The 25,049-nt window shown below is 41.2% G+C and overlaps 1 protein-coding gene across 1 annotated transcript in view; it reads right to left on the reverse strand.

Annotated features, from left to right (window-relative positions):
• Nucleotides 1-25,049, reverse strand: part of GREB1L (growth regulation by estrogen in breast cancer-like) — a 121,888-nt gene that overhangs the window by 63,133 nt on the left and 33,706 nt on the right. The window contains exons 8-15 of the mRNA XM_015423303.1: nucleotides 22,996-23,115; nucleotides 20,277-20,399; nucleotides 12,386-12,571; nucleotides 6,536-6,862; nucleotides 4,096-4,224; nucleotides 3,106-3,240; nucleotides 2,213-2,410; nucleotides 1,571-1,751 (exon numbers count right to left, since the gene is read on the reverse strand). Of these exons, the coding sequence (XP_015278789.1) occupies nucleotides 1,571-1,751; nucleotides 2,213-2,410; nucleotides 3,106-3,240; nucleotides 4,096-4,224; nucleotides 6,536-6,862; nucleotides 12,386-12,571; nucleotides 20,277-20,399; nucleotides 22,996-23,115 (1,399 nt within the window). The remainder of the gene's footprint in view (nucleotides 1-1,570; nucleotides 1,752-2,212; nucleotides 2,411-3,105; nucleotides 3,241-4,095; nucleotides 4,225-6,535; nucleotides 6,863-12,385; nucleotides 12,572-20,276; nucleotides 20,400-22,995; nucleotides 23,116-25,049) is intronic.

The raw sequence follows: 25,049 nt of genomic DNA on the forward strand, positions 1-25,049 counted from the left end.
CTTCTATTTTATCTTTTATAGGACCTCTCTTCTTCTCTCTCTTACCTGTCTTGGAGTTGTAGCAAGTTAACCTTTTTGAAGTTAGTCTGTTCACTAAAGGATGTCATGTAAGATGTGCTTCTATTTCTGTAAGTAAAATTTCTTTCTCTTGTTACCATTGGGGTCAGATCATCATTGTAATTTGTTTGAACAGCATTTTTCCCTTAACCAGGAAACATGGAGGATTGGGGATACTGCGTAAAGCTTCCATGCTTCCAAGGCAAATGATATTTTTTTTTACATTTAATCCAAAATATTAAAGTTTACAGAAATATCTTTCAGGGTGCAGTCTGTCAGACTTTATATATTTATTTAGAAAATGTGTATGCTGCCTCACCAGAACCTGCTTGACATCGCTTGTTTGGTGTAGTGATTAGGAGTGCGGACTCTAATCTGGGAGAACTGGGGTTGATTCCCCACTCCTCCCCATGCAGCTGCTGGTGGGACCTTGGGTCAATCATTAGTTCTTTCAGAGCTGTTCTCTCAAGGGCAGTTCTTGAGAGAACTCTCTCACCCCCACGTACCACAGAGGGTGTCTGTTGTGGGGAGGGGAAGGGAAAGGGATTGTAAGCCACTCTGAGACTCCTTTGGGTAGTGAAGGGCAGGGTATAAATCTTGTTCTTGTTCTTTGCTTAAGATTTGAATGAAAACACAGAACATAGTAGCAGCAGAGAGTCCAGTGGCATCTCAAATACTAACAAAATGTATCCCAGCATAGTTTTCTTGAGTTTGGGCTTACTTTGTCAGATTCACAAAAATGTATGGTGGAATAGGGTTTTTTTTTTTTAGTGCTACTGGACTCCCATTTTATTTTGCTGCTACAAACTAAGGCGACTGTGTGGGGCTCCTCCTGCCCCTGGCACACCACTTGCCCATCTGCTGCAACTACCCCTAGAGGGCCTCAGTCAGATGAGGGGAGGGGGCTGCAACACCACGATCCTCCCCCTCTCTACTGACCTTTCCTTCCCAGTGCTCTAAGCGGGATCAGCTACAATGGCCTACTTCTGGATTCTAACAGGGATGCCTTGCCTTCTTGGCCACTTCCATGCCACCTATGTGATCTGGAAGGCCTGGGGATTGGAGGAAAGCTCTCACTGGCCAGATGCCTTTCCCTCCCACCTGCCTGCAGGGCTACCTCTTACTCTGGAGACCAGACCCACCCACTGCTTACAGCCTACCTCCACCAGATGTCTGGTAGGTTGCTTTTCTTCTCTGGAGCCATCCTTCAAGCCTGTTTGCTGCCCCATCCCCCACAAGCCTGCCCTGGTTGCACTGTGGCTTTGATGGGGGAGGTTGCCAGGCTGCCCTTACTCCTGACCAAGCAAGAACAGGCTGGTGCCATCCCAACAAAGGATGGCCTAACTGGTGACACAAGAAGGTTGGCCTGGCTGTCCACTGTGCTCACGGAGGAGACAGGAGGGGCTTGCGTTGCTGCAGCTGGTAAGGTCGGGTGGCATCTTGCCCGGGTGTACAATCTGGAATTGTATTATATAATAGTAGGTGTTCTATTGCCTTGTTTTGAAGAAATTACCTTGTTAAATCCACATGAGCATTGTCATGAACAAGCACAAAGAGAGTATATGGATTCTGCTTCACCCGCTTCATAAAAATTTCAAACTTGGTTTGAATCTCATTGTCTAGCCGCACCACATATTTTTCAGCTTTTTGGTAAGCTGCTCCATTTTCTTCAAGGCCCAAGTCTACAAGAACACCTGTTGGAAGAAATGGAGGGTGAGAAACTTTCATTTTTTTTTTAAATCAAGTTTATTATGCTCATGTCTGTTAAGAAACCCTTGATAATGTATGAGGAAATCTTAAAACCCGAAGGGAGAAGCTGTGCAGGCTTCAGTGTTAGGAGCCACAATGATATTTTCACAGAAAGTAGTTTTAAAATTATAAATATTTTAAACAAGCAGGTAACACTCCCTATATAGCTTCTGCCCCTCCCTAGCATTAAAAATTCTGGAAAATATAAGCAAATATGTGCAAATCCTTCTAATTTTCATCATATATACGAGACAAAAAATATTTTCTTGGTACGAAATTTGTAATTTTTATTGTGCAGTTATGCAACAGCAGTTACACAACAGAGAATACACAGATCAACTGCTATGTTTGTTCACATGAGTGCAGCTGAAAATCATTATCTATTCTCTCCTCCCCATTTTTTTACCTGATTGTCGAATCCGTTGAATGGTTTGTTGAACCAGCACCTCTGAACGAGGGACTACAACAATGAAATCCACTTTGCTGAAATGGCCCAGATCCAGGCTTTGGTTGCCACTATCTGCTATAGCACAGACCTGTGACAAGAGCTTTCTGGCAACTGTGAGCTGTGGTTGGTAAATCTGGAAGGTTTCAGTTTCAAAATCTTAAAGAAAGCAAAGCCATAATTTAGTTTCTAGGAAGTAGAAAAAGTCTAAAGATGCAGGATTAGTAGCTTCCATCTCCGACAGTGCAATGCTATGCACTCCTGTCTAAATCCATCGATTTCCATGGTGTCACAGCCCCGGGGCACCCTACCCTTTGAGGAGAAGGGGTGGAGCACTGCATCCCATAAGGAAGGCAGCAGCTCACCAGAGAGCTATTCAGGCCTGCAAGAACAAGGGAGGAGGAGGAGACAGGAAGAAGGCCAACAGTATTAGCTGGAGCAAAGGAGTCCTTTGGGGTAAAAGCCTCCTCAAGAGAAAGGGCCTGCTTAGGAGTAGAAACAGGGAAGAAAGAACTGGGAGTGGCCCAATCCACAGAATTCCTGCATATCCCCCAACCCACACACTAGTACAGCCAGCTGAGATTTGGCAGACCTAATGTGAGTCTGGAAGCCAGATATCAGAACTGACTTCTTTCTCCCTTCCTGTACTGGAGGAGTACTGGCAACAGCTGTGTAGCTGTGGCAATCAAATCTCTGGTCTTCTTGAGCTCCACTGGCTGGCCTGGCAGTGGGGGGAAGGGAGGCCCATGTTGCAGGATACTTGTACGCTAGGCTCCAATAACTCTGTGCTTCCTAAACGTGTTGAAATAAGGCTTTCATCCAATTTCTTTCAATCCTAGTAAGACAAAGTTTACCTAGTTCTTGAGTGGAAACCATGTCAGCTGCTTCTTGAGATGAAATACACTCATTAACATCACCATTGAATGGGATTACAACATTATCTCCTCTTCTTTGTTGCATTGTCTCCAGCAACTTGTCTAATTCATCACCTAGTAAATAATATGCTTTTAAAATAAAAATGTATCGGAAATGGTAGAATACATTAACACAAATCTTCAAAATATGGCTTCGAGGATATTATACCATATTTAATATTCATCTAGAACAGTCTTTGCCCTGGTCCTCTTTAGGCTGAAGATAACTGGAATAGCCTGGTCTTTCCTTTTTTTCCATGTGGCAATTTAAACTGGAGCTCAGTGTTTGAAACACATATGCTACTGTGGATACAGTCCAGTGCCACATCATCCAGAAAGGCAGTGTGTGGTAGTGGGTAGAGCACTGGATTAGGTGTGAGGAAACCCAGATTCAGATCCCCACTTTGCCATGCAGCCCCATGTGACTTTGTGCCCCCCCCCCCCCCCAATAATCTGCTTTACAGTATCAGTGAGAGGATAATCTGAAGAAACAGAGACTCATGTACACTATAATGAATTTCTGGGAGGCAGGGTGGGATGATAATGCGAACATGATAGATATACAAGACCCTTCAACTATAGTTTGTCCACAGCAACGGGATAAACAAGTAGACAGCAAAACAGGAGGGGGAACCATCATTACATTAAGCAAGCTTTGGAAGGAAAAAAAATTAATACTTTTAAATCAGAAGTTGCATCCCTTTGTGTTTTAACTTCCACATATGTTTTTACTGAACATGGAACCTTCTCAAGCCACCTATATGTTCCACAGTTTTAACAAGTTGGCTTCCAGCAGACCACATGACATCATGAAATCAGCTTTGTGTTTAGTGATGAAGCAAGTAATTCAGGCAGGCCAGTTACATCACTGATCCCAATGGTCAGGTTTAGAATTCACATAAGCAATGGCAGAATCTTGGATCTACTCACCCAAAGATGTATTTTTGAAATGCGATGCCAGAAAACTAACTTTTCCAGTAATGAGTTCGTAACTGATCTCTTTTAAAAACTCGCTGGTAGTAAGCATGCTCTCAGCCAGCGCCCTAGACTGATATTGACCTAGAGAAAAGAAAGGTCAGAAAAAGGTTACAGGGCATTATAAATATAAGAAGCTTGACTGCTGCATGTTCACTTTCTTAGCATGGGTGCCATTAACAACAAAAATGTCAATAGAAATGAATTTTGCATGCCTTACTTTAAATTATTCCCTCAGAGTCCATCTGCACTTATTGATTCATATGAATAATCTGTTATGTGTAATGTAAATTTTATACAGTGCAGTACAATAATCATTGTCTGATCTTCCCCCCACACAATTGAAAGTCCTTGTGTTTTGTTCAGCCCCCATGTTAGTGTAATATACTTAATGAAGACTCTTGTACATGTAACCTTCTTGTTGTCCAAACATTTTTGAAGTGCCTACAAATTAACATACACTGAATACACATTTTTATGCAGTGGGTAGAAAGTATTGCTTTTCATGAACAGCCATAGCAACTGCTGGTAGTTCACATTCTGAGACAAACAAAAGAAGCCCTCTACACATAACCACTCCTCTCATGTGGAGCACAGAGGCAGGCATGAACACATTGGCCCAACCAAAACAGACTGTTGACACATAAAGATAGAACCCATGGAAGCATCCACACATATACTTCCCCATAATCAGGTACCTCTGTCAAATGGAGGCAGTGTACACGTGGACACTTCCTCCTCACATAGGTGCTGGTGCCAACATATATGTACCTGCTCCTGCTCTCCACCATTCTGTCAACATACAGAGGGGTTGTGCACTAACATGTCAATTGCAGCCTCCTACTCTTTGCTAAATGTACCCCATACTGTCCCTGTGACCTCTAAAGCCTGGCATCTGTGATGTACAAAGGGCCAAGGGCATTTTTACATATAACACTAAAAGTGCCTTCTGGATTTCTTATGTCTATAATGCAAACATGACATCTATAGTGGCAGAGATATTCAATCTGGAAATGGATCTCTTTCCATTTCTGTTTGTAGTAACAATCACATGTTCAGACAAATAGTGTGAGGAAGGCTAGAAGTTTTTTCCCCATGCAGCATGAGAAAACACTGTGTAGATGAGAGCAGTATCAGTCTGCATGAAGATATTTCAAAGGATTATAGCCCTTAATCACAGAAAGTCTTGTATGAGCAAGTCCTACACCTTCTCGTAAAAGGAGAAACAATCTCCTGTATAGTTATATCAATTAACGACACCACATGTCTGCTATTCCCTGAGATCAGGTGGCCTTGTGAGAGCTACTCCAATTACCAGAAGTCTGCAGAGGGAGAACTTTCTCAAAAGGAATGGAAAACTCAGGTAAACGTGAGATGATAAACATCTCTGAAGACAAAACATCAGAGAAAATTATCTGTATTTTTAAAAAGTGAAAAACAGCTTCAAATTAACCTTTCCACACAGAAGAATTTTGGCAAAGAAATAAATTTCATCTGTACCAACCAAGTCAAAGAAAATGATTTTATTTTCACCTTGGTCAAAAGACATTTCCAGGCTGCTTCTACAAAGGCAGGTTTCCCTGCATGGAATACACGAAGCCCCTGAATTTAAAGGCAAATATCCATATGACATCTAAGCATGATTTGTGGCATTCCAGGGACTTTCCCTTTTAATCAGAAGGGGGGGAGCCTGTTTTTTTCTCCCATTTAAAGGGGAATGTGCATGTGGAATGTCCATCTGTATGCTCCCCCACTGCCAGTATAGGGAGGGGAGCAGAACTAAGCTTCTCTTTCGAAACGGCATAGGTCAGCTTATTGCCACCCACCATTCCCCTGCCCCTTTTAGCCCTTTAAAGGGCTTTTCTCTTTTCCTTGATGAGCTGAAAGAACAAATAATCCCAGATGTGTATGAGCAGTTTAAGGTTGTTAAGGTTGATTAATACATTTAAGATAAAAATCTAAGAAAGCTGAAGAGTTCTGCAGATAGCCTAAGTGGAGTAAACACACGACTGCACCTGAAAAGTAGGTACTTGCACGGTAATCTCTAGTAGCTGTTTGGTTATCCCAACACATTCTGCATTCTAAAATCAGTTAATGATAAAACTTGTTTGCAATAAAAATGGATGTAACTCAGTGTATTTCATGAGTATACAACTATAAATACTTCAACTTCAAATTCTTCAGCATACAGCACAGCAGTAAGAGAGGTATTAAACAGGAGCTGTTTGATTAACCACACAGTATGATTAACCACAGTGTGTGAATAAAATGGTTCTTCAAGGCACCTGTGAGAACTACAAAATCTGCATTTCATTTCATCAGTGAAAGCTAAGTCAATATAAACCATCATCTAATCTATGTTGTGTCTTTAACATGTGACAGAAAAGGTACCTACCTAACACTACTACACAGAACTCATTTCCTCTGATCTTTGATGTGCAGATGGCAACCACATAATCTGGAAGTTTCTGCTGGCGTTTCATTTCAGTCAGAGATCGCAATGTTTCTGAAATGCCTTCAGCGAGCGAATTTTGAGTAACTATCACATGCACCATGTCCTGGGAGACACTGGCAATTAACCTGGCAAGCCACGGGAGTTGAGCTGGTGACAAGGAGATGTACTGAGCACTCATTTGTAAGGACTGCTCTCTCACAGTGAATTCCTGCATAGCTTTCAGCATGATCTGTTCAAATTCTTCCCTGAGAGGTATCTTATCAGGACCTGCAATTAAAAAAAAAGATCAAAACTTATTTTCCAAAGTCTCTTCCAACAAGCTACATATCTATATTATAATGACCACGTAAGTAAGCTGTCAAAGGGTATCCAGACATGGATGTGATATTGCTGGACTCAGACTACTGTATACAAAATGAACAGCTTAAGCCACTATAAAAAGATAGACAGGCATAGAGAACAAACTGGAAGAAAAAAAATACTGCTTCAGGGCACATAAAACAATTAGGAAGCCTTTCCCTGATCAGTTTTCTCTGAAAAAAATATTTTGGAAGGATACTTAATCACATGAAGCTGCTTTACAATGAGTCAGACCCTGGGTCTATCAAGGCCAGTACTGCCTATTTGGACTGGTAGTAGATCTCCAGGGTTTCAAGAAGAGGTCTCTCATATCACCAACTATTTAATTATTTTAACTGGAGATGCTAGAACCTAGAGCCTTTTGCATGCAAAGCAGATGCTCTGCCACTTAGCCACAACTTTATCCCCGCTTATAATTTGCTTGAGGCACACTATAGTTGTAAATCCCATAAATGTGCATTGGGTTGGTGGACAGTCTGGCCATAAGGTCTTCTGGTTCTCTTAAGTGTTAAATGAATCCATAATGCTGTGCTTTTAAGAGCTCAGATTCAGGGTAGGGGGAGTTCATTACAAACTTATTTTACTGGCCTACAGAACAGTCATGAGAAACAATGGCCACACTAGTAGGCAGGAAGAATGAAAAACCAGGTGCAAGGTGAAAAAGATTTATTTAAGTTTTCTATATCCCCTGACGAAGCCTAGAGTGAAATCCATAGAACTTCAAAAAATCTTTTCACCTTGCACCTGGTTTTTCATTCTTCCTGTCTACAGAACAGTCAATAATCAGAAATAGGAAACTGAGATGACCACTATGCCTTGTGTTAAACTGACTGGTGTTAGGAAACAGGCACTTCCACTCTCTTATAATCCCAGCCAACATTCTCATAAAAGTGGAAGGAGGCTTGCATAATTCTGAGAACTTTACATTTAAGGCTGCTTCATATACGTAGAACACCAACATGAAAGCCTTCAAACACTTACTACTATAACATGGAGGCCATTCACATAGGAGCAGGTTGTTTATAATCTTCTTAATGTATCCACTAGCCCAATCATAGTAAGAGTCTCTACTCCAGGGCTAGCTGAGCCCAAGTACATGGATAAAAATGTCTTTTGGCAGAATGAGGAAACACTTAGACAAGGGAGTGGTAGGAGTCATGTTTCTAGACAAGGGAGTGGTAGGGGTCATGTTTCTTGTATGAGGACAGGTGTGGGTCGAGGGCTGAAATGCCTGGATAATTTATGTGCTGTTTTTTTGTTGTATAAAGGTGCTGGGTTTTTTTTTGGTTTTTTTAAATAACCAGCACATCTGAGGGTTCCTTGAATTTGGTACATTGGGCTTAGCAGGTTAAACGTAGTTGAGACACGGCTTATTCCTAGTTTTGATTCACTTAGAGAGGGTGAAAAGCTTAGTGGTTCACTAATCTTGGCCTCAGACCTGTACAACACAAGTTGAGAAGATAAGGGTCCTGATTTCCTAACTCCATTTTACTCTTTCATTTTACTCAGCCCTATCTGGCAGTTTAATAGTCTACCTCTACCATCCAGCCCCTCTAGGGATGCCAACCCCCACGTGGGGCCTGAGGATCCCCCCGGGCATTACAGCTCATTTCCAAATGACCGAGATCAATTCCCCTGGAGAAAATGGATGCTTTGGAGGGTGGACTCTGTGGTGTTCTACCCTACTGAGGTCCCTGTCCCCCCCAGGCTCCACCCCAAATCTCCAGGAGTTTCCCAACCTGGAGCTGGCAACCCTACCTCCCACCCCCTGCCAACAGCCAGGGTGGACCTAGCAACCCTAATCCTCTCTCCCCACTCTCCGACTGTTGAGTGGTGATTGCTTGGAAAGAGTCTCCCAGAGGCTGGACATGATTTCTGTTTTCACAGCAAGATCCTACCCAACAGGAATGGGCCAACACAAATGCTAAGGTACTAACAACTTTTACAACACAGAGTAGCACCACCACGTAGGAACAGCTTTAAATGCTTCCGTATAAGGGCTGCAACATATGAGTAACTGAGGGGAGGAAGTAAAATCACTCAAAGTTCATGTCCTGGTAGAAAGAAAAAACTACCAAATATTATGACTAGACTAAATATGAATCCAGGATTTTTATTCACTACTTTTCTATTTTCTCATTTTCAGCAAGAAGATACTGCAGAATGTCATCAATTTTCATAAGATTTCAATTAGTTCCTGATTAATCAAACATCTTTACTCGCTATTCTGATAATTCTGCTTAGCACAGTTTCCAGACTATAACAATCATTTACTTTCCACATACACGTACAACACAAGGAAAATTAGTACATGAGGACGGAATATAAATAATAAAAAGCATGCTGGTTTGGAATAATCAAAGATAGTGCTGCTCCCTAACATTTTGAAAAATGTCACAATACACTCAATTCCAGCACATGCCTAACTTTTTTCCACTGATGCCAATACAACTTAGAAATGCTTAACTTAGGTGGATTGTGCTCCTACAACAGGTACAAAAATCTTTTTCTACAACAGGTACAAAAACCTTACTAGAACAAAACAGATATTGCAAGATTAGTAACAGAGAATAAGTCCTTTCACCCTGTTATTCCCACCAAATATTTACAGCAGGAGAAAACATTTACAATTCTAAGAATACTTTTTTGGGAGTAAGCCCCACTGAATAGATACAAGTAGCCCTGCTCAGGATAGCTCTCTAAGCCTCACATAGAAAACAGCTGACAGGCTGCTAAAGAATCCATTATCACATCAGCCCTGCAGCAAGGTTTGCACTCCACATTGATAAGAGGCCTGAACACTGGCACAGAGGAATAGAAAGTACTACTTAAACAAGACCAGTGATTACACTTGCTCTCAGATTCTGAGGACACCGGAGGAGCTGGAAGTGCTGATGATTTAATAAAAGTATCAAAGATACACTGAACAGCAATGAAAGTACTGCCAGTGAATTTGCCATTGTAGTTGAACAACTGGAAGTCGTCTATGAGTAGCAAAGTACAACATGCTTCAGTCAAATTTATTAATTTAAGATGCTTCTATCAGTTGTCCTTCAAATCAGTATGAACAACTCCCAACAATAGCTTAAAAACATAACACAGTATACATCCATTCAAAAAGACCTATATTAAATAAATTATCACTAAAATCAGACCAGCAGCAAAAAAACCCAAAATGAATCAGCACTGAAACAAACAAACAAACAAAAAAGCCCACTATAGCAGCAATGACATCATACTGAAACCATCAACAAGGATTTACCAATAGAAGAGACATATAAAATGGCTCCACAGTGATTTTATACAAAGGGCAAGGCAGCACAAAGTCAAATGAACAGACACTACAGACAACACAATATTTGACTCATCAACTTCCTATACCAGTCACGCCAAAGAAAGATGGAACCATTGGCTCATGATTACCATTCCAGAAAGATATCATAGCAGATGGTATAAAAAGCCACTGAGAAATCCAATATCATCAATAGGCTCACAGTTCTCCTCTGTCTCTTGATGAAGGCCATCCATCAGGGTGGATCAAAGCATTCTTAGTTCCAAACCCAAGTCAGAAACTAGATTGGGTCTAGATAATTCATAAACCTAGAGTTGCACAAGCCACCACACACTCAAGCACCTTGGCCAGAAAAGGAATAGCTGTTTAAATAGTCAAGGCTGAAAGAAAGTTTTTTCCAGAGAGATTTCAAAATTCCCTCCTTCAAGGCAGTCAGACTATGTCCTCCTTTAATTAACCACTCACCACCTCCTGAATCCAACCAGGATAAGCCAAACAATATAAATGCTTCAAATATTTTAGCATAGATTTTTGGTGGGAAAAGGGGACTCCCTCCTCTTTTTTTCCACCAGTGGAAAAAGCTAGTTGTATCCAACTTTTCAACCTCCACTTTGTCATAATACAGAGCTGTTAAATTTCAAAAATGAAATGTAACATACATACATTTTCCAATTCTTCAGCATCTTTTTAGTCTAGCCTTTCCCTCCTATCTTTTGAGACATCCAAAAATATATTTTAAGTTTTAGCCCCTACCGAGCTCAACTTAAAACTTTGTATTATTGGTAGTATTCTACAGTTCTTAGAGAAGAAGTGTAAAATACTTAGAAGAGAATAACCAAGCATAAGCATAGTGATGCTGGAATATAATGAAAATGTGTTCAAGGAGGGTTCCCCTGTCTTTGAAATCTTTTTTTAAACACCACATTTTTCTTTGAAAGTAAAAAGTTTTTTGTGTGTGGGGGGGAGATACTAGTACAGCACTAATGAATGAAAATTCTTCTAAGAGAGAGCCTTTGTATAAGACATTTTCTTGAGTTCTTGGTTTAAAATAACCATAGATGTTTCTGAAAGAAATAAAGTTTGTAAGAGAAAGCATATATATGTAGGTCAAGAAAATCTCAGGTACAAAGGATGCATCATAAATGCTTTCACAAATACAGGTTAGACATAATGGATAGGGCCTTCCTAGTCAAAATGGAATGTGAGTGCATGTCAGGAAAGTCTGCAACTAGTAGGCAATCTTCACTTGATTGTCATTTTACAAAGTCTAAACATTCCATCCAGGTGAGCAATTGCATTGATCTGGTCAAAAGCACGGGCTTCAGAATCTCATTCCTGTCTTACATGCAGCTACTACCTTGCACAAAGATTCCCTTAATTCTTAGATACTAAGTTGTGTCATTTACATAACAGACATCGGTTTCAACTAGGGTTGCCAGGTGTCCCCCCCCAGCCATTGGCAGGGAATAGGAGGTAGGATTGCCAGATCCAGGTTGGGAAACTCCTGAAGATTTGGGGTGGAGCCTGGGGAGGACAGGGACCTCAGTGGGGTATAACACCACAGGGTCCACCCTCCAAAAGCATCCATTTTTTTCCAGGGGAATTGATCTCTGTAGTTTGGAAATGAGCTGTAATGCCGGGGGATCCCAAAGTCCCACATGGGGGCTGGCACCCCTACTTTCATATAATCAGTTACTTGCAGATCCTAAAGAAAAGATCAGTCCTTCTGATCTTACCACAACTGCAGGTTCAATACCCTAGGCAAACATGAGACTGGGGGGGGGGGGGGATCTCACACAAGAATTTATAAGTCTAAGACTAAGTAGATATTCCATCTCTTTAAAGTCTTCTGAACAGAAGCTGTGGAGAACTGCTGGGCAAGGGAGAAATTAACCCTTTCCGGCCCTGTTTTCCGGATGTAAGCCAGGCCCTTGAAGCCAATTTGCTCCAGAACAGAAAATACATGCTTCACATTTCAAATACATTCTCATTCTCAATTTTGCTTTCCCAAGCTTAGAGTACAGAACTACTTATACACAAAGACAAGCAACAAAAGGCTTATCACCAGTAAAAGGCCATGATTTGTAAGAACTGGCATTAAAAAGAAAGAAAAATCAATTCGCAATGTAATGCCTTACCTAATCGGACAAGATACTGTATTGTTAAAATAATCATGTTCTCCACACTTAGTAACTGACTCCCCGTCAAACCGAAAAGATCCAAATCCTTGTTGTCCAGCTGTGGAATTTTGTAGCAATTCACTAGTAAAGGACTTACTACAATGTCTCCAACATTCCCATAGAAATAGGGTAAAGTGCCATAACCTATAAAAAGAAAAAACTTAAACAATTTTGCAATAGCTACCAGTACCATTATGCATACAAAAACAGGTGTAAGAATTCAGGGATCCCCAAGCAGGGAAATGGGGCCCTTGAATGCAACACTGAGACCTTATAGATGGATGGATTCTGAAGACCATATTGCAAAAACTGGATACACACCTTATACACAAACTCATGTGAAGAGGCCCCAACTCTTTCTGCATTTGTTCTTAAATTAAAAAACCCCCCACAAACCTTCTGGAGGCCATGATTTTGAGCGAACAAATGGGAGAAAGAGATGCCTTTTCATTGTGCTGGTTTTTTACACTCCAAATACCCCATCTAAACTTGCCTTTGCATCCTGAGACTCCCAATGCAGGTTTAATCTTGTAAATACATACCTAAAATCTAGAGGGTAAAAGCAGTTTGGTGTAGCAATATGGAGCAAAAATGTCCTTTGGTTTACCAAGGATATTAAGGGCTCAGGCAAAGAAATGGCTACACAGATGATTACAAGCAAATGCAACTGAGCATGGGTGAGATCCCATTATTGTGTCTACTCTGTGGTAGTGACAGTAATGAAATGAATGCACTCCTGTGCCATAATTGTATCTGTACAATGCCAAACAGTGGAGCTTTTCTGGGTTGTGAGAGAAATTCTATCTCAGATGCCCCAAGGATATTGAAAAATTAATTTGCTCATTGTGACTCTTCTGTGATACATTTTGCAAATAAAATTACTCATACCAGCTGTGATATAGAGATCATGTTCAATCCCAGGATGTTATTGGAGCACAGTCTGGTCCTAACTGTACAGATGACTTTCAGCTGGCCTGATGAAGCAGACAAGTTGCTTTGAACTGTGCACTCTCTCATGCCTAGGCTCAACCCTCGCACTTTGTGGTTGACAGCTGGATCTGGTTGGGTCAAGTGGGTCGGGGGAGGTAATAAATACCCTCTGATGGATGATGTATTTCCAGCTGCTTTGAAACAATCAGTCATGATGAGGCTCCTCTTGCAGAAGGTGTCCCTGGTCCTGAATTACCTTAACAACTATTGCTCAGGGGCCAACATTCCATTATTGGACAAGGTGCAAATGTAGGTGGTACCTGTGGAGTTTCAGATTATCGTGGAGCAGACAGATTAATCTATATACATCTCTAGATTCTAGCCTTGGTTTAGGACAGAAATGGCCTTCATCACACTAATAATGCTTTTCAGCAGGTGAGTGCATTCTTTTTTATTCTCCTGGACCTTGCAGTGGCTTTTGATATATTGGTCATGGGTCATTGTGCTTCGGTGGTTCTGCTCTTACTTGGCTGGCTTATTCCAGAAGGTGACTTGGGGGGGGGGTCTGTTGCTTGTTCTGTGGCATTTATGCCTTGGTGTCCATCTTGCACCCCTCTCACACACATACCATTTAATATCTACATGAAACCACTGGAAGAGATCACCTGGGGATCTGGAAAGATCTACAAATATGCAGATGACAACTGGGATCTATTTCTCCTTAACAGCTGAACCAGAGAGTCTGTTGAAGTCCTAAACAGGTGAAGGTAATGAGATGGATGAAGACCAATAAACTGAAGCCCAATCTATATAAGACTGAGGTGTTGTTGGTCAATGACAAAGCTGCTTGAGGACTGAGGAATCAGCTTGTCCTAGAGGGAGTTGCACTTCCCTTGAAGAAACAACTTAACAGCTTTGGACTACTGATGGATCCTGACCTATAGTTTTATTTCTTTGGTTAAAGCATTTTAATGATGCCTTTCGACCCAGTTCAGGATTCCCAACGTAGTGAAGAAACAAAATGTTAAAATAAAATGTAAGATATAAAACAATAGCTATAATTGAAAACAAACACAAAAACATAGACATAAACAGAAAGGAGGGTAAATCAGGGAACACCAAACAAAACAGAGCATTCTTGACCCACTGGCAAAAGCCGGAGGCTCTGATTTCTGGTCTGGCACATAGTACCTTCTTTCAGCTTCAGCTGATAATACCAGATATGGCCATTCAATTAAAACCAGGATCTAGCCACAGTGATCCATTCTCTGATCACATTTAGGTTAGAAATGCACTGTTTGAAAATTTCAAAACATGGTCCAGAACATGGTGGTCAGATTACTGGGTACAGGGATCGTATCACCCCTACAGTGAAAGGTCCCCCTGGTTGCCCATTTTTCCCCATGCATAATTCTGTGCTAATTCTTAATTTCAATGCCCTAAATAGCTTAGGCTGCAGTACCCAAAGGACTGTTTCCTCTTGCACAGTCTAGACTGGCAGTTAAAATCCTCTTCCCAAACCATGCTCTCTGTACTTTGGCCTGCACGAGGCAACAAGAGCTTTTTCAGTGGTGGTTCTTTCCCTTTGGAACATCTTCTGCCTTGAGGCTTGCCTGGCAGCTCATTTACTGTCCTTTAGGCACCATGCTTAAACAGTTTTCTTTACTCAAAATTTTAGCTGAAAAGTTCCAACTATATATGGGATTTTATGGGTCTCCATCTCACCTGAGGGCTGTTTTTACTCATGAACCACCTAAAGCAGCTCCACAGAAAAGTGACATATCATCAATATATACAAATAACTAGCATATCAAGGAGAGAGATTCTTTATTATTATTTTTACAATACTATCAATGTGTATGATGCTACAACAAAGTACAGTACGACTGTAAAACTGACTAGAAAAGCTGTTGGCCAGGTTCTTCTCAAAACCAAAGATTTCAAGCCTGGAAACAGTTCCAGACATTTTCTGGGACAAATTTGCTGCGGACACTGAAGCCAAATATCATAACTCATAATGTGGAAGGAGCAAATTTTTCTGATGAGGTGCTTAATTCCCATGTGTAAAACTGGGAAGTGGATTCCCAAGCAGTGATGCAACCTGGACTGTAGTATGAGACACAAAAACTGGCCTTAGGACATATATGAGGAAAAAGAGTTGATGACTTAATCAAACATCCCTTCCCAAAATATCCCATTTCTGCTCTGCACCACAGAAGACAGCTGCAACAGAAACTATAAACCACTTCCTCTCACCCCCCTTCCATTTTTATTTGTGTGCCCCAACAGGTTTTTCCTCTCCCTGCAAACACCACTAGCCAACATTCAAACACAGAATCTATACCCAATCAAAGCCCCTGGAAGAGCCCACATGATCCCACACTTGAAAACTCACTTAATAGACTTACCTATAGTGAATTTTGTTATATGAGGTTTATTCAACAGAACAAACAAATAACAAGCCAGAAATTGCTGTGAAGTCCATGATAACATGGGCATGTGAGATATAACAGGAGAGGAAAATTTGTATGAGGGAAACACTAAATTTGTTTCAACTACTTCAGGGCCTCCCTCAGGAACAAGTACACCTTCCAGCTTCCCAGTATCACCCCTATTATGTCCCAGGGACTCTTTCCACATGGCTTCATCTACACCTCCCCTCATTTGAGTGACTGTTTCCCTCCTCATTGGGCACCCTTCCATCTACACTAAGGTAATCTTTTTGTTCTTCTTCCTCTTCAGAAGCATGCTGCCGTTCACCTGTGCAGGGTAAGAAGCAGCTTTTATCACTTTGCAGAGTTTTTATGTAAGTCATGCTTGATTTTATTTCAGTTTTAGTATAGCTCTTTATTGAAGCAATTGATATATTTTAATGAAGTTTTGCATCACTTTTAATCTGGTGCATGGTTTTCTGCAGGAATGGAAGAAGGAATTCAGAGAAGGACAGGAATTAGATTGATAGATAATCTTATTTTTCCCGTCAGGAGCTGACGGGGGACAATTTCCATACCTCCTCCAACACAACAAAAATATCTGTCAATTACTACACGGACCCTATGGCAGACTGCATGCGTGGGTTGAGGAGAGAAGGGGGGCGGGAAGAAAGAAAGAAAAGAGCCATGATTGGTTTGAACTCACCTTCACTCAGGCTTGCTTGACTAGCTGTTTTAGCACGCAATTGTCAGGAAAGCTATTCCTTAGGATTTGGTATACCACAGAAGAGGAAGCAACTTCACTTGAACCAAAAGGGATCAAGGCTGCTAGTGATTAATATCAAAAAGGTGGCAGAGCAGTTCTTAACCTAATCTGGGGGGACAGCCAACAGGAGCTGGGGAGCCTCCAGTTCAGGACAAATCAGTCCAAAGGGATGATTTTGTAATATTGATAAGAGTGTAACAGAACTTGAGAGTGATGGTAGGATGTTGAATCAGGGTCATGTGTGGTGACTAAGGGACTGAGGGAGGTGAAGGTTGGTGAAGATGGAAACACATTATAGGTGTCTTAATGCCAATGCTAGACGTTTCTGAGCCTAGATGGCAGAGAGCTGGAATGCTTGGTGCTCAATTAAAATTTAGATATAGTAGGTATCTCAGAAACATGGTGAAAGGGGGAAAATCTATGGGATACAGTAATTCTTGGGCATAAGCTTTACAGAAAGGACAGGGAAGGATGGATTGGGGGAGGTATTGCATTATACATCACAGAGGTCATAGAATCCAGTAAATTAGAAAACGTCAGGGGAATTAACTCCCCAACGGAAGTAATATGGGTGGAAAAACTGGGTCCCAGAGTTCCCTCTAAGCTGCATTAGGGGGTGCTGGTGCACAAAATTTTAGCTCCAGCTCAGGGATTTTAAGCTTCTGCTCACACTAAGGCACTGGAGGATAGGGGCACCTCCTTCTGGGGCCCAAATAATTTGACTCCCTGGTCCAAACTTTTTGAAACATGGGGTTTTTTAGGAGAGGCACCAGCAGCTATGCAGCAAATTTGGTGTCTCTACCTCAAAAACAGCCCCCCTGAGACCCAGATACCCCTAGATTGATTCTCCATTATAGTCTATGGGGCCCATTGACTATAATGGTCCCCCCATAGGCTATAATGGACTTGGAAAAAATGGGACTATTTTTCCCCACCATAGAGAACAATGGAGGGAATGGGGCAACCTGTTTGGGGGCCCGTAGAATTGGACCCCCTGGTTCAATGTTCCTGAAACATGGCAGGTATCTTGGGGAGAGGCTCCAGCAGCTACTCTGCGATTTTGGAGCCTCTCCATCAAACCCCCTCCCCTCCAGCCCCCAGAATATACCCTATCTTTTCGCCATTGACTTCAATGGCCCATAGGATATAATGGGGCCAAACTGCGGGAAGCCAATCAGAGAAACTGATTAGGCCCACAGCAGCCTAATTGTGAGAGATTTCTTTAGTGCTCCTACCAGGGAAGCTGGGGATCCTGCCCATGAGTCTCCATTTCATCCTCACAACAACCCTGTGGGGTAGGTTAGGTAGAGAAGGGGAGATTTGGCCCAGGGTCACTCAGCCAGCAGAGTGAGAATACAAACCTGGGTCTCCTCACATCAATCTGCAACTCTGACCACTGTGCAGAGTGCTGCCTCCAATGTTCCCTCTAAGCTGTGGAGTCTTGTGAGCAAAAATTCCACTTTGTGAGCTACTGGCACTGAAGTTGTGAGTGAGCAATTTGGCTACTGCATAAATTCATTTGCTCTGGAGCCATTCTTCCTGAGCTAAGACAAAAATTTGTGAGCTGGCGGCTAAAAAACCGTGAGCTAGCTCACACTAACTCAGCTTAGAGGGAACAATCTAAAACAGTCCAGTGGAGCCTGAGCGGTGGGTGTTGCCTTCTGACACACTTCCGGTGATGTCAAGTGGTGTGGCCTTCTGACACTTCCGGTGATGTCAGGGGGTGTGGCCTTCTGATACGCTTCTGGTTATGTCAGGGGGTGTGGCATATGCTAATGAGTTATGCTACTGAGCTCCTGCACCTCTTTTTCTACGAAAAGACCCCTGCCTACATAACTCCAAGTGCAGTGGCAGCATTAGTCCTAGGAGAATGTCGTTGAAGGGTCTTCAAGTGGTGTGCGAGGTTTTGGTCTGGGAAGAGATGGCTAAGGCAGCTTTGATGGGATCCTTTGGTACCACTTGTATGGCTGAGTTCCCTGGCACAGCAGGAGCTGCAATCAGGGGTGATGTCCTTTTGCTGCCACTGGACACCTGATACTATTGTAGTGGGGCTTGGTTCTGGGTTCCATGCCAAAGATCTTGCTATGCATGGTGGTCTCCCTGAAAAATTTTCAGGAGATTGATCCTTTCACAGCACTGCAGCATGAGCCTATAGAATACCACCTCTTTGCAATACTGGTTAGTTAGCTTTCCTGGGCTTCTTTACTCAACCACATGTGGATGAATGCCCTGGTCTCCCTGTCAGTCCACTGCCTGTCCCTCATTTATTTGCCCTTGAAGCTCTGATCATCATCTGCTGTCAGAAAATGAAACTGTGATGCTGTGGTGCAGCAGGGTAGGTGCTGGGATGCATATTCAGGTACCGCTCCTTGAAGCAAGTGAGGCACCCCAGGTGCTCACACAAGAGAGGTGCTAGGCCTCGCCTCACTTGAAAAAAGTAGTGTTGCCCACGGTGGCTCAGCAGACAAGGCAAGTGGTGTTCAGAGCAGGCATACCTATTTGTTTCAGTAGAGCATGCATAGGTTTAGTGACCATGGGGATGACCCAAGCACAGAGAAACTGCCCCCTATCTCCCAGCAGGAATTCTAGGGGGTAGTCATGAGAAAAAGCTGCCCCTTTCCTTCTACCTAGTCTCCTCCAAAAATCCATTGACTTTGAAGAGTTAATGTAAATGGATAAACCATTTGTTCTTGGAGCACAGGCTATTAAGAAAGCCGATGCTCCACTGGCGTTTCCTTCCCACTGTAGTATGGAAGAGTGTAAGGAAAAAGAATGCTGCATTGCTGGACTAAGATCCAAGGAAGTGCTTCAGACTTTCATTGGTTGAGATTTCTCTCTGATAAAAACATCTGAGAAGGCCCTTATTCTGGTTCTTCTAAATAAACTGGTCATTTGTTTTAGGATTGCTATCCATTCATGTCAACGTTTAAAGTAATCCCATAAAAATAAGAAAGGGACCCAAGGCTCCAAAATACTCTACAAAACAAATTTGGTGCCTGTGCAGTACATTTTCAAAATAGGTGAGTTTAAAACAAGGCAGCATCTAGGGTTGCTATGCAGAGGATGGCAATGGCAAACCAGCTCTGTAAGTCTCTTGTCTTGAAAACCTTACAAGTTCGCCATAAGTCCTCTGCAGCATGACGGCATTTTACACACACATCCTGTATTAACATGTCATTAAAATGTTTTACACAAGCATGAAACTTGTGTAAAATTGAATTTTTCTGTTAATTATTTCTGTATCCCATTCATCATGGTGAAATTTGGAGTGGGATCCGAAAAATAAGCAGTTTTTTGTTTAGGTCAATTCCCATTTTGATTCTTACGCTATAACACAGAGTTCTTTAAAAACGCTTAAGACACCCATCTGGTTGTTTATTTAAAACCACCATTCTAATAGCAAAGAGAAATTATTTAACTGATTGTGCTAAAAGCTTATTTCCAGTAGTGCTGTACTGAAGGGCCAGTTTGACCTATCCATGACCTCTTACATATTGGCTTGATTTCAAATGATAAACATTCTACAGTTTACAAAGGATGTTTCTGGGATACCTAGAAATACATTGGACTGATTTTCTGTTATGCTGGGGTTACTTCCCATACCTCTGGGATTGATCATTTTGTAGAAAATGGCATGAATATAGAAAACTTGTGCAACATTACCACAATGGTGAAATTTCACCATTTTAATCTACACCACATTTTCATATGATGAACTTACCTATCAGAATCACTGGTCTGACTCCTGAGTTATTCAGCAGATTTTCAGGAACTATTACAGTTTCCCCTGCCGGGATTGGTTGAGGCTGTAAAATTCCAGGTAACATTGATTGAGGAACTGGAACTGACAAAACAGGCTCTATCAAAGGAAGAAAGAAAAACTTCTGTCACTAGAAGACTCATACTGTGATTTGGCCTATGGACAATTTAAGCGGAAAGAAAGTCCTTCCCACTACTCCCCATCACTAAAGACAATAAAACTCAAAACTCCTTTGCATTTCCCTTTGTAGCTGTATGAAATTTAAATAAAGAACTAATATCTTTCCCTAGATCGATCCCTAAAGCAAATGACCTTTGGGGGGAAAATAGTATATGGTGTGTAGCTGAGGAAGAAAATTAAATACGAGATGCTGAATACGCATTCTCCAAGGTGCCAGGCTAGATGCCCTCATAGAGGTAGCCTTTTGGTACTACCTGTAAGCATAAAGAAATGAGATGAGCAATCACTGATCTAAGGTATGCAGATCAGGAAGCTAAATGTAGACTGCAATTCCAACATCCATATGGATACTGGTTTACATAATTCTGAACTCACAAACACTAAACATTAGACATGAAGGAGCCATAGCTAGTTTCACTAAAAGGAAGCCCAAAGCCCTCATAAGAACAAGATGAAATCCTTATTTTAAACATAAATTGCAAAGATGGATGATTTTATAATTATAAAGAAAAAAACAGGAATAAAATAAGGATGGGGAAGTTGAATCACTGGGAAACTTTTTTGGATTTTGGATTGGCTTGTATACAGTTAAAAAATTAGTTCTCTCTCAACTGGAACATTGCTATCCATTAATGTCAAGGTTTAAAGTAATCCCATAAAAATAAGAAAGGGGCCCAAGGCCCCAACATGCTCTTCAAAACAAATTTGGTTCCTGCGCAGTACATTTTCAAATCAGGCAAGTTTAAAAACATTAAATGTTACTTTTTCATCAATTATGTGTGTCTTCTAATCTAATCTTCTAAATAAAACATTTTAATAGAGAGACTGATTGCTACCAACGTTCATTCACACTTTTTAAAACACATATTTATTATGTGTTTCTTTCATCCCTTTCTTCCATCACATATACTGGGGTCGTATTTAAGAAAATAGATATGCACATATCCACCAGTTTTGGTTGCTGATTATGTTTTACAAGCAGCAATACACAAATCATAAGGTACTCTTCCATCTAAGAACTGCCTTCTTCTATTTTCTGAAAAATGCTACATTAGACAGAATTCAGGATAGGCCTAATATATTTTCTCAACGTCTCATAAGTTAAGAGAACTCAAAGAAGAAAGCAAAATACATAGAGAATCTAGCAGCCAGCAGGAGATGGGAGTCTGCACACAATAACACCAGGGCAGAGCCATGCCAGAATACAGGACTGCAGAAAGCAATTGTCACACTTTGTTCAGCAGAAACATGGAAGACTGAAGAGAAGATTAGGTTTGTGTATGGGGGTGGACATGTGCAAGTATTCTGATCCAAATTGAAGCATCAGCTGTTTGACCCCCCTGTAACGGACTGTCAAGGGTTAATGCCTAACAGTCTCTCTGAGAGACAGGCTGTTTAATCGGAATTCTGTTGAAAGAGTCAGTTAAGGAATGATAGTTGGGAATTGACAGTTGAAAAAGAGACAGCCAAGCACTGACTGTGGAATGGGAAGGATGCTAAGAGAGCGAGTGGATTAAGGAGGATGCTCATTCAAGCGAAAAAAGGGAAATAGCTTCTACTAAATAGAAGTCATCCTTGCCCAGTTAAGAAAGGAAATAGCTTTTAGAAGAGGAGTGATCTCTGGTTTGTGTATAAAGAAAAATTTAGGGAATTTGGTTGTATGTTCCTGACTTCTAAACTTTACATGTCGGTGAAACACAGAAACCTATGCTTGAGTGTTTAAGTAGAAACTGAAAAGAAAGCTTCTCTCCTCAACGTTTTAAAGACCTTGTCAAATAGCAGAAACACTTACTAGTTAGCAACAAATTATCTGGTGTTTGTGTGAATACAAAGTTACCTCAGTTTTATCATCTGTTCATCTTATACATCCTACACCTGATTCCACCTGACCTTTTCTCCTCCAAGTTAAATAAAACATTTTGTTAATTTTGAACTTTAGAAAGCCTCTTGCATGCCATTTCAAAAGCAGAATATAAGAAAGTGATTTTGACTCTTCCTCATTTCCTTGGGTTGGGCCAGCATACATCCATCCATCGCGATTGGGTGGGACAACCATAGACAAACAAATAAGAAGAAAATAGATAAAGGGGCTGCTCAGCAAGAATGTGAAGAAGGGAAGAGGCCAAGATCGCCATATCCCCTTGAACTTAAAGAACTTAAAGAACTGTGATTATACAGGAGGGAAATGCAATTTAAAAATGGTGACTATGAAAGCAATGGATGCCATGAGGCTGAATGCAGGCACCGGATAATGTTTCGAAGGTAGGGAGTAAGGTGTTGCTTGCAATAGAGAAAGGGACTGCTTATATACAGACAGATATTCTGGTCAACATAATTAACTCTTCCAGCTTGAAACTATATTTGTGAACACTGCAAATAATATTTGGAAGTAGGCCTGAACACAATCTGTGGCATTTCTAATGACCTTTCTTGTACCCATACACAGAAAGAAGTGATACCAAGCTACTGTAATGTCTGAACAGTTTTATCAGAATCTTGCCTGTTCTTGGAAGAGGCCGAATAGCAGGAACAGGGAGAACTAAGCCAGGAGGAGGGACTGGTGATCCGGGAGACCATCCCCGATGTCGTTTCTTTGGGGGCCCAGAACTTGTCATGGATGCTATGTTGAAAAATATAAACAAAAGACAACAAAACATAAGTAGTTTCATTTTTTTTAATTTAAAAGAGAAAATAAATTAAATCCTTCCTTGGTGTAGACCAATTGTTAGCACCAAAAAAACAGAAAATGCAGAACAAACATAGCAACCATCAAGCCAACTTTCCTATGCATACCAGCATGAAAGCGTTCCAATTACACAGAACTCGATAATCAGGCAGTAGGAAAGCAGGTTTATTCACTATAAAGCAGGTTGCATACACAAAGATTTTAATCACTTTGAAAAGACAACAGCCAAACCTCAGAATGTTTAGTAGACCTAATATTCATGATAGCATCAACCTACAAAAGGATTATAGACATTTGATTCAGTGAGTACTAGGACGGTTTCCATGCATTTCAATAGACACTTGTGAACCAAGTCATTTAAATAAAGGGGAAAATAGAAGAACTTTCCGGGGCAGAGCACTGCAACGTGTTGACATCACGTGGGAGTAAAATCAGCCTCAAATCATAGTTTTGCCCCAAAACAAGAGTGTCACTGAGCAATGGCCCAGACGTGCTGACATCAGTTCTGTGTGATGTCAGCATGTTGCTGTCTGGGGGTGGGGTTTTCTCCCCCTAACCAGCTGGCCAGCAGCAGGCAGAAGCTAAAAAAACCAGGGAATTCCCTGCTCCCAACCAGGGAATGGCAACTCAGTCACAATCCCATGCATATTTCAGAATGCCCATGCCTGTAAACAATCTCTTCTTTTGATGAAATGTTGAAATACATGAAATCAATTACTAAATAAATGAAATTATCTTAGTTACTATAGCATCAAATGAAGATCTCTTAAATCATCATACATATTTGTAAAAACCTGCTTGCCACTGCATTATCTGTTGTGCTTCCAGCCCAGTTCTATCTGAAATTACTAAGAATATTCTTATTGGCAGATAACATGACACCCTGTATACTTGGGACTGCATGTTACCCAGGGATCTGTATTATCCACCAAGCTACTACAGAAACTGGCAAAACTTCAAATGGGTGCTCAAAAATAAGGCATTGTCACATGTATACACATTCAAATGAGAAACCATGCATTTCAACAATGAACCTTCTCCAGGAACAGAGAATCTTGGGAGCGTCTTGGAGCAGAAAAGGAGCAAGAGTACTTCACTTTAGATTATTTCTACAGGAAGCTACTTTACTAGACCAAGGCTCACCAAGATCTCTTGCCCATAAATATCAAAATATCATGGGCCCTCTACATGTACCAATCAATCATTCTTTGGGAGCACCAATTTAAGGCTTTATCACAGTTTTTTTTACTTATATACCACCCCTCCTCACTTTCAATTGTTATATCTCTATTATGTTTGATGAACTTTTTTCTATGTTTGTATAGTTCGTATGCTATAGTGAATCTGTCAAACGCAAAAGGGGCAGAAGCCGAAATTCTCCAAATCAGGTCTTTGAGGCACCTGATAAAATATCATCTAAGTAAGTTAGATACCTAATGATGAATTCCTCCTCAACTATTTTATGTATTTATTTACAAAACTTCTGTGCCACCTTTCTACCTAATCAGTGCCCCCAAGGTGGCTAACAATTAAAACAAAACATTGTAAAATATATCATAAAACAATTAATAAAAACAATTTAAACCAGAACTAAAATACATATTTAAGGTACATAAAACAGTAATTAAAACATTGGGCAGAAAGACGGGATCACTGAGTCTTCACCCAATGGCAGAAAACAATGACAGACGGGAACAGGCATATATTCCTGAGGAGAAAGCTCCATACTTTTGGTGCCATAGCCAAAGCGGCTCTTTTCCTGGGTTGCCATCTACCTAATTGCAGAAAGTGGGGTTTGTGACAGACAGAAGGCTGTCTTGCCCCTGAAGGGAAAAACAGCCCCTCAGCTGGGGGGGGGGGGAATTGTG

The sequence above is a fragment of the Gekko japonicus genome, unplaced genomic scaffold (genome assembly GCF_001447785.1).
Source record: "Gekko japonicus isolate JY-2015 unplaced genomic scaffold, Gekko_japonicus_V1.1 scaffold1146, whole genome shotgun sequence".
Lineage (NCBI taxonomy): Eukaryota > Metazoa > Chordata > Lepidosauria > Squamata > Gekkonidae > Gekko > Gekko japonicus.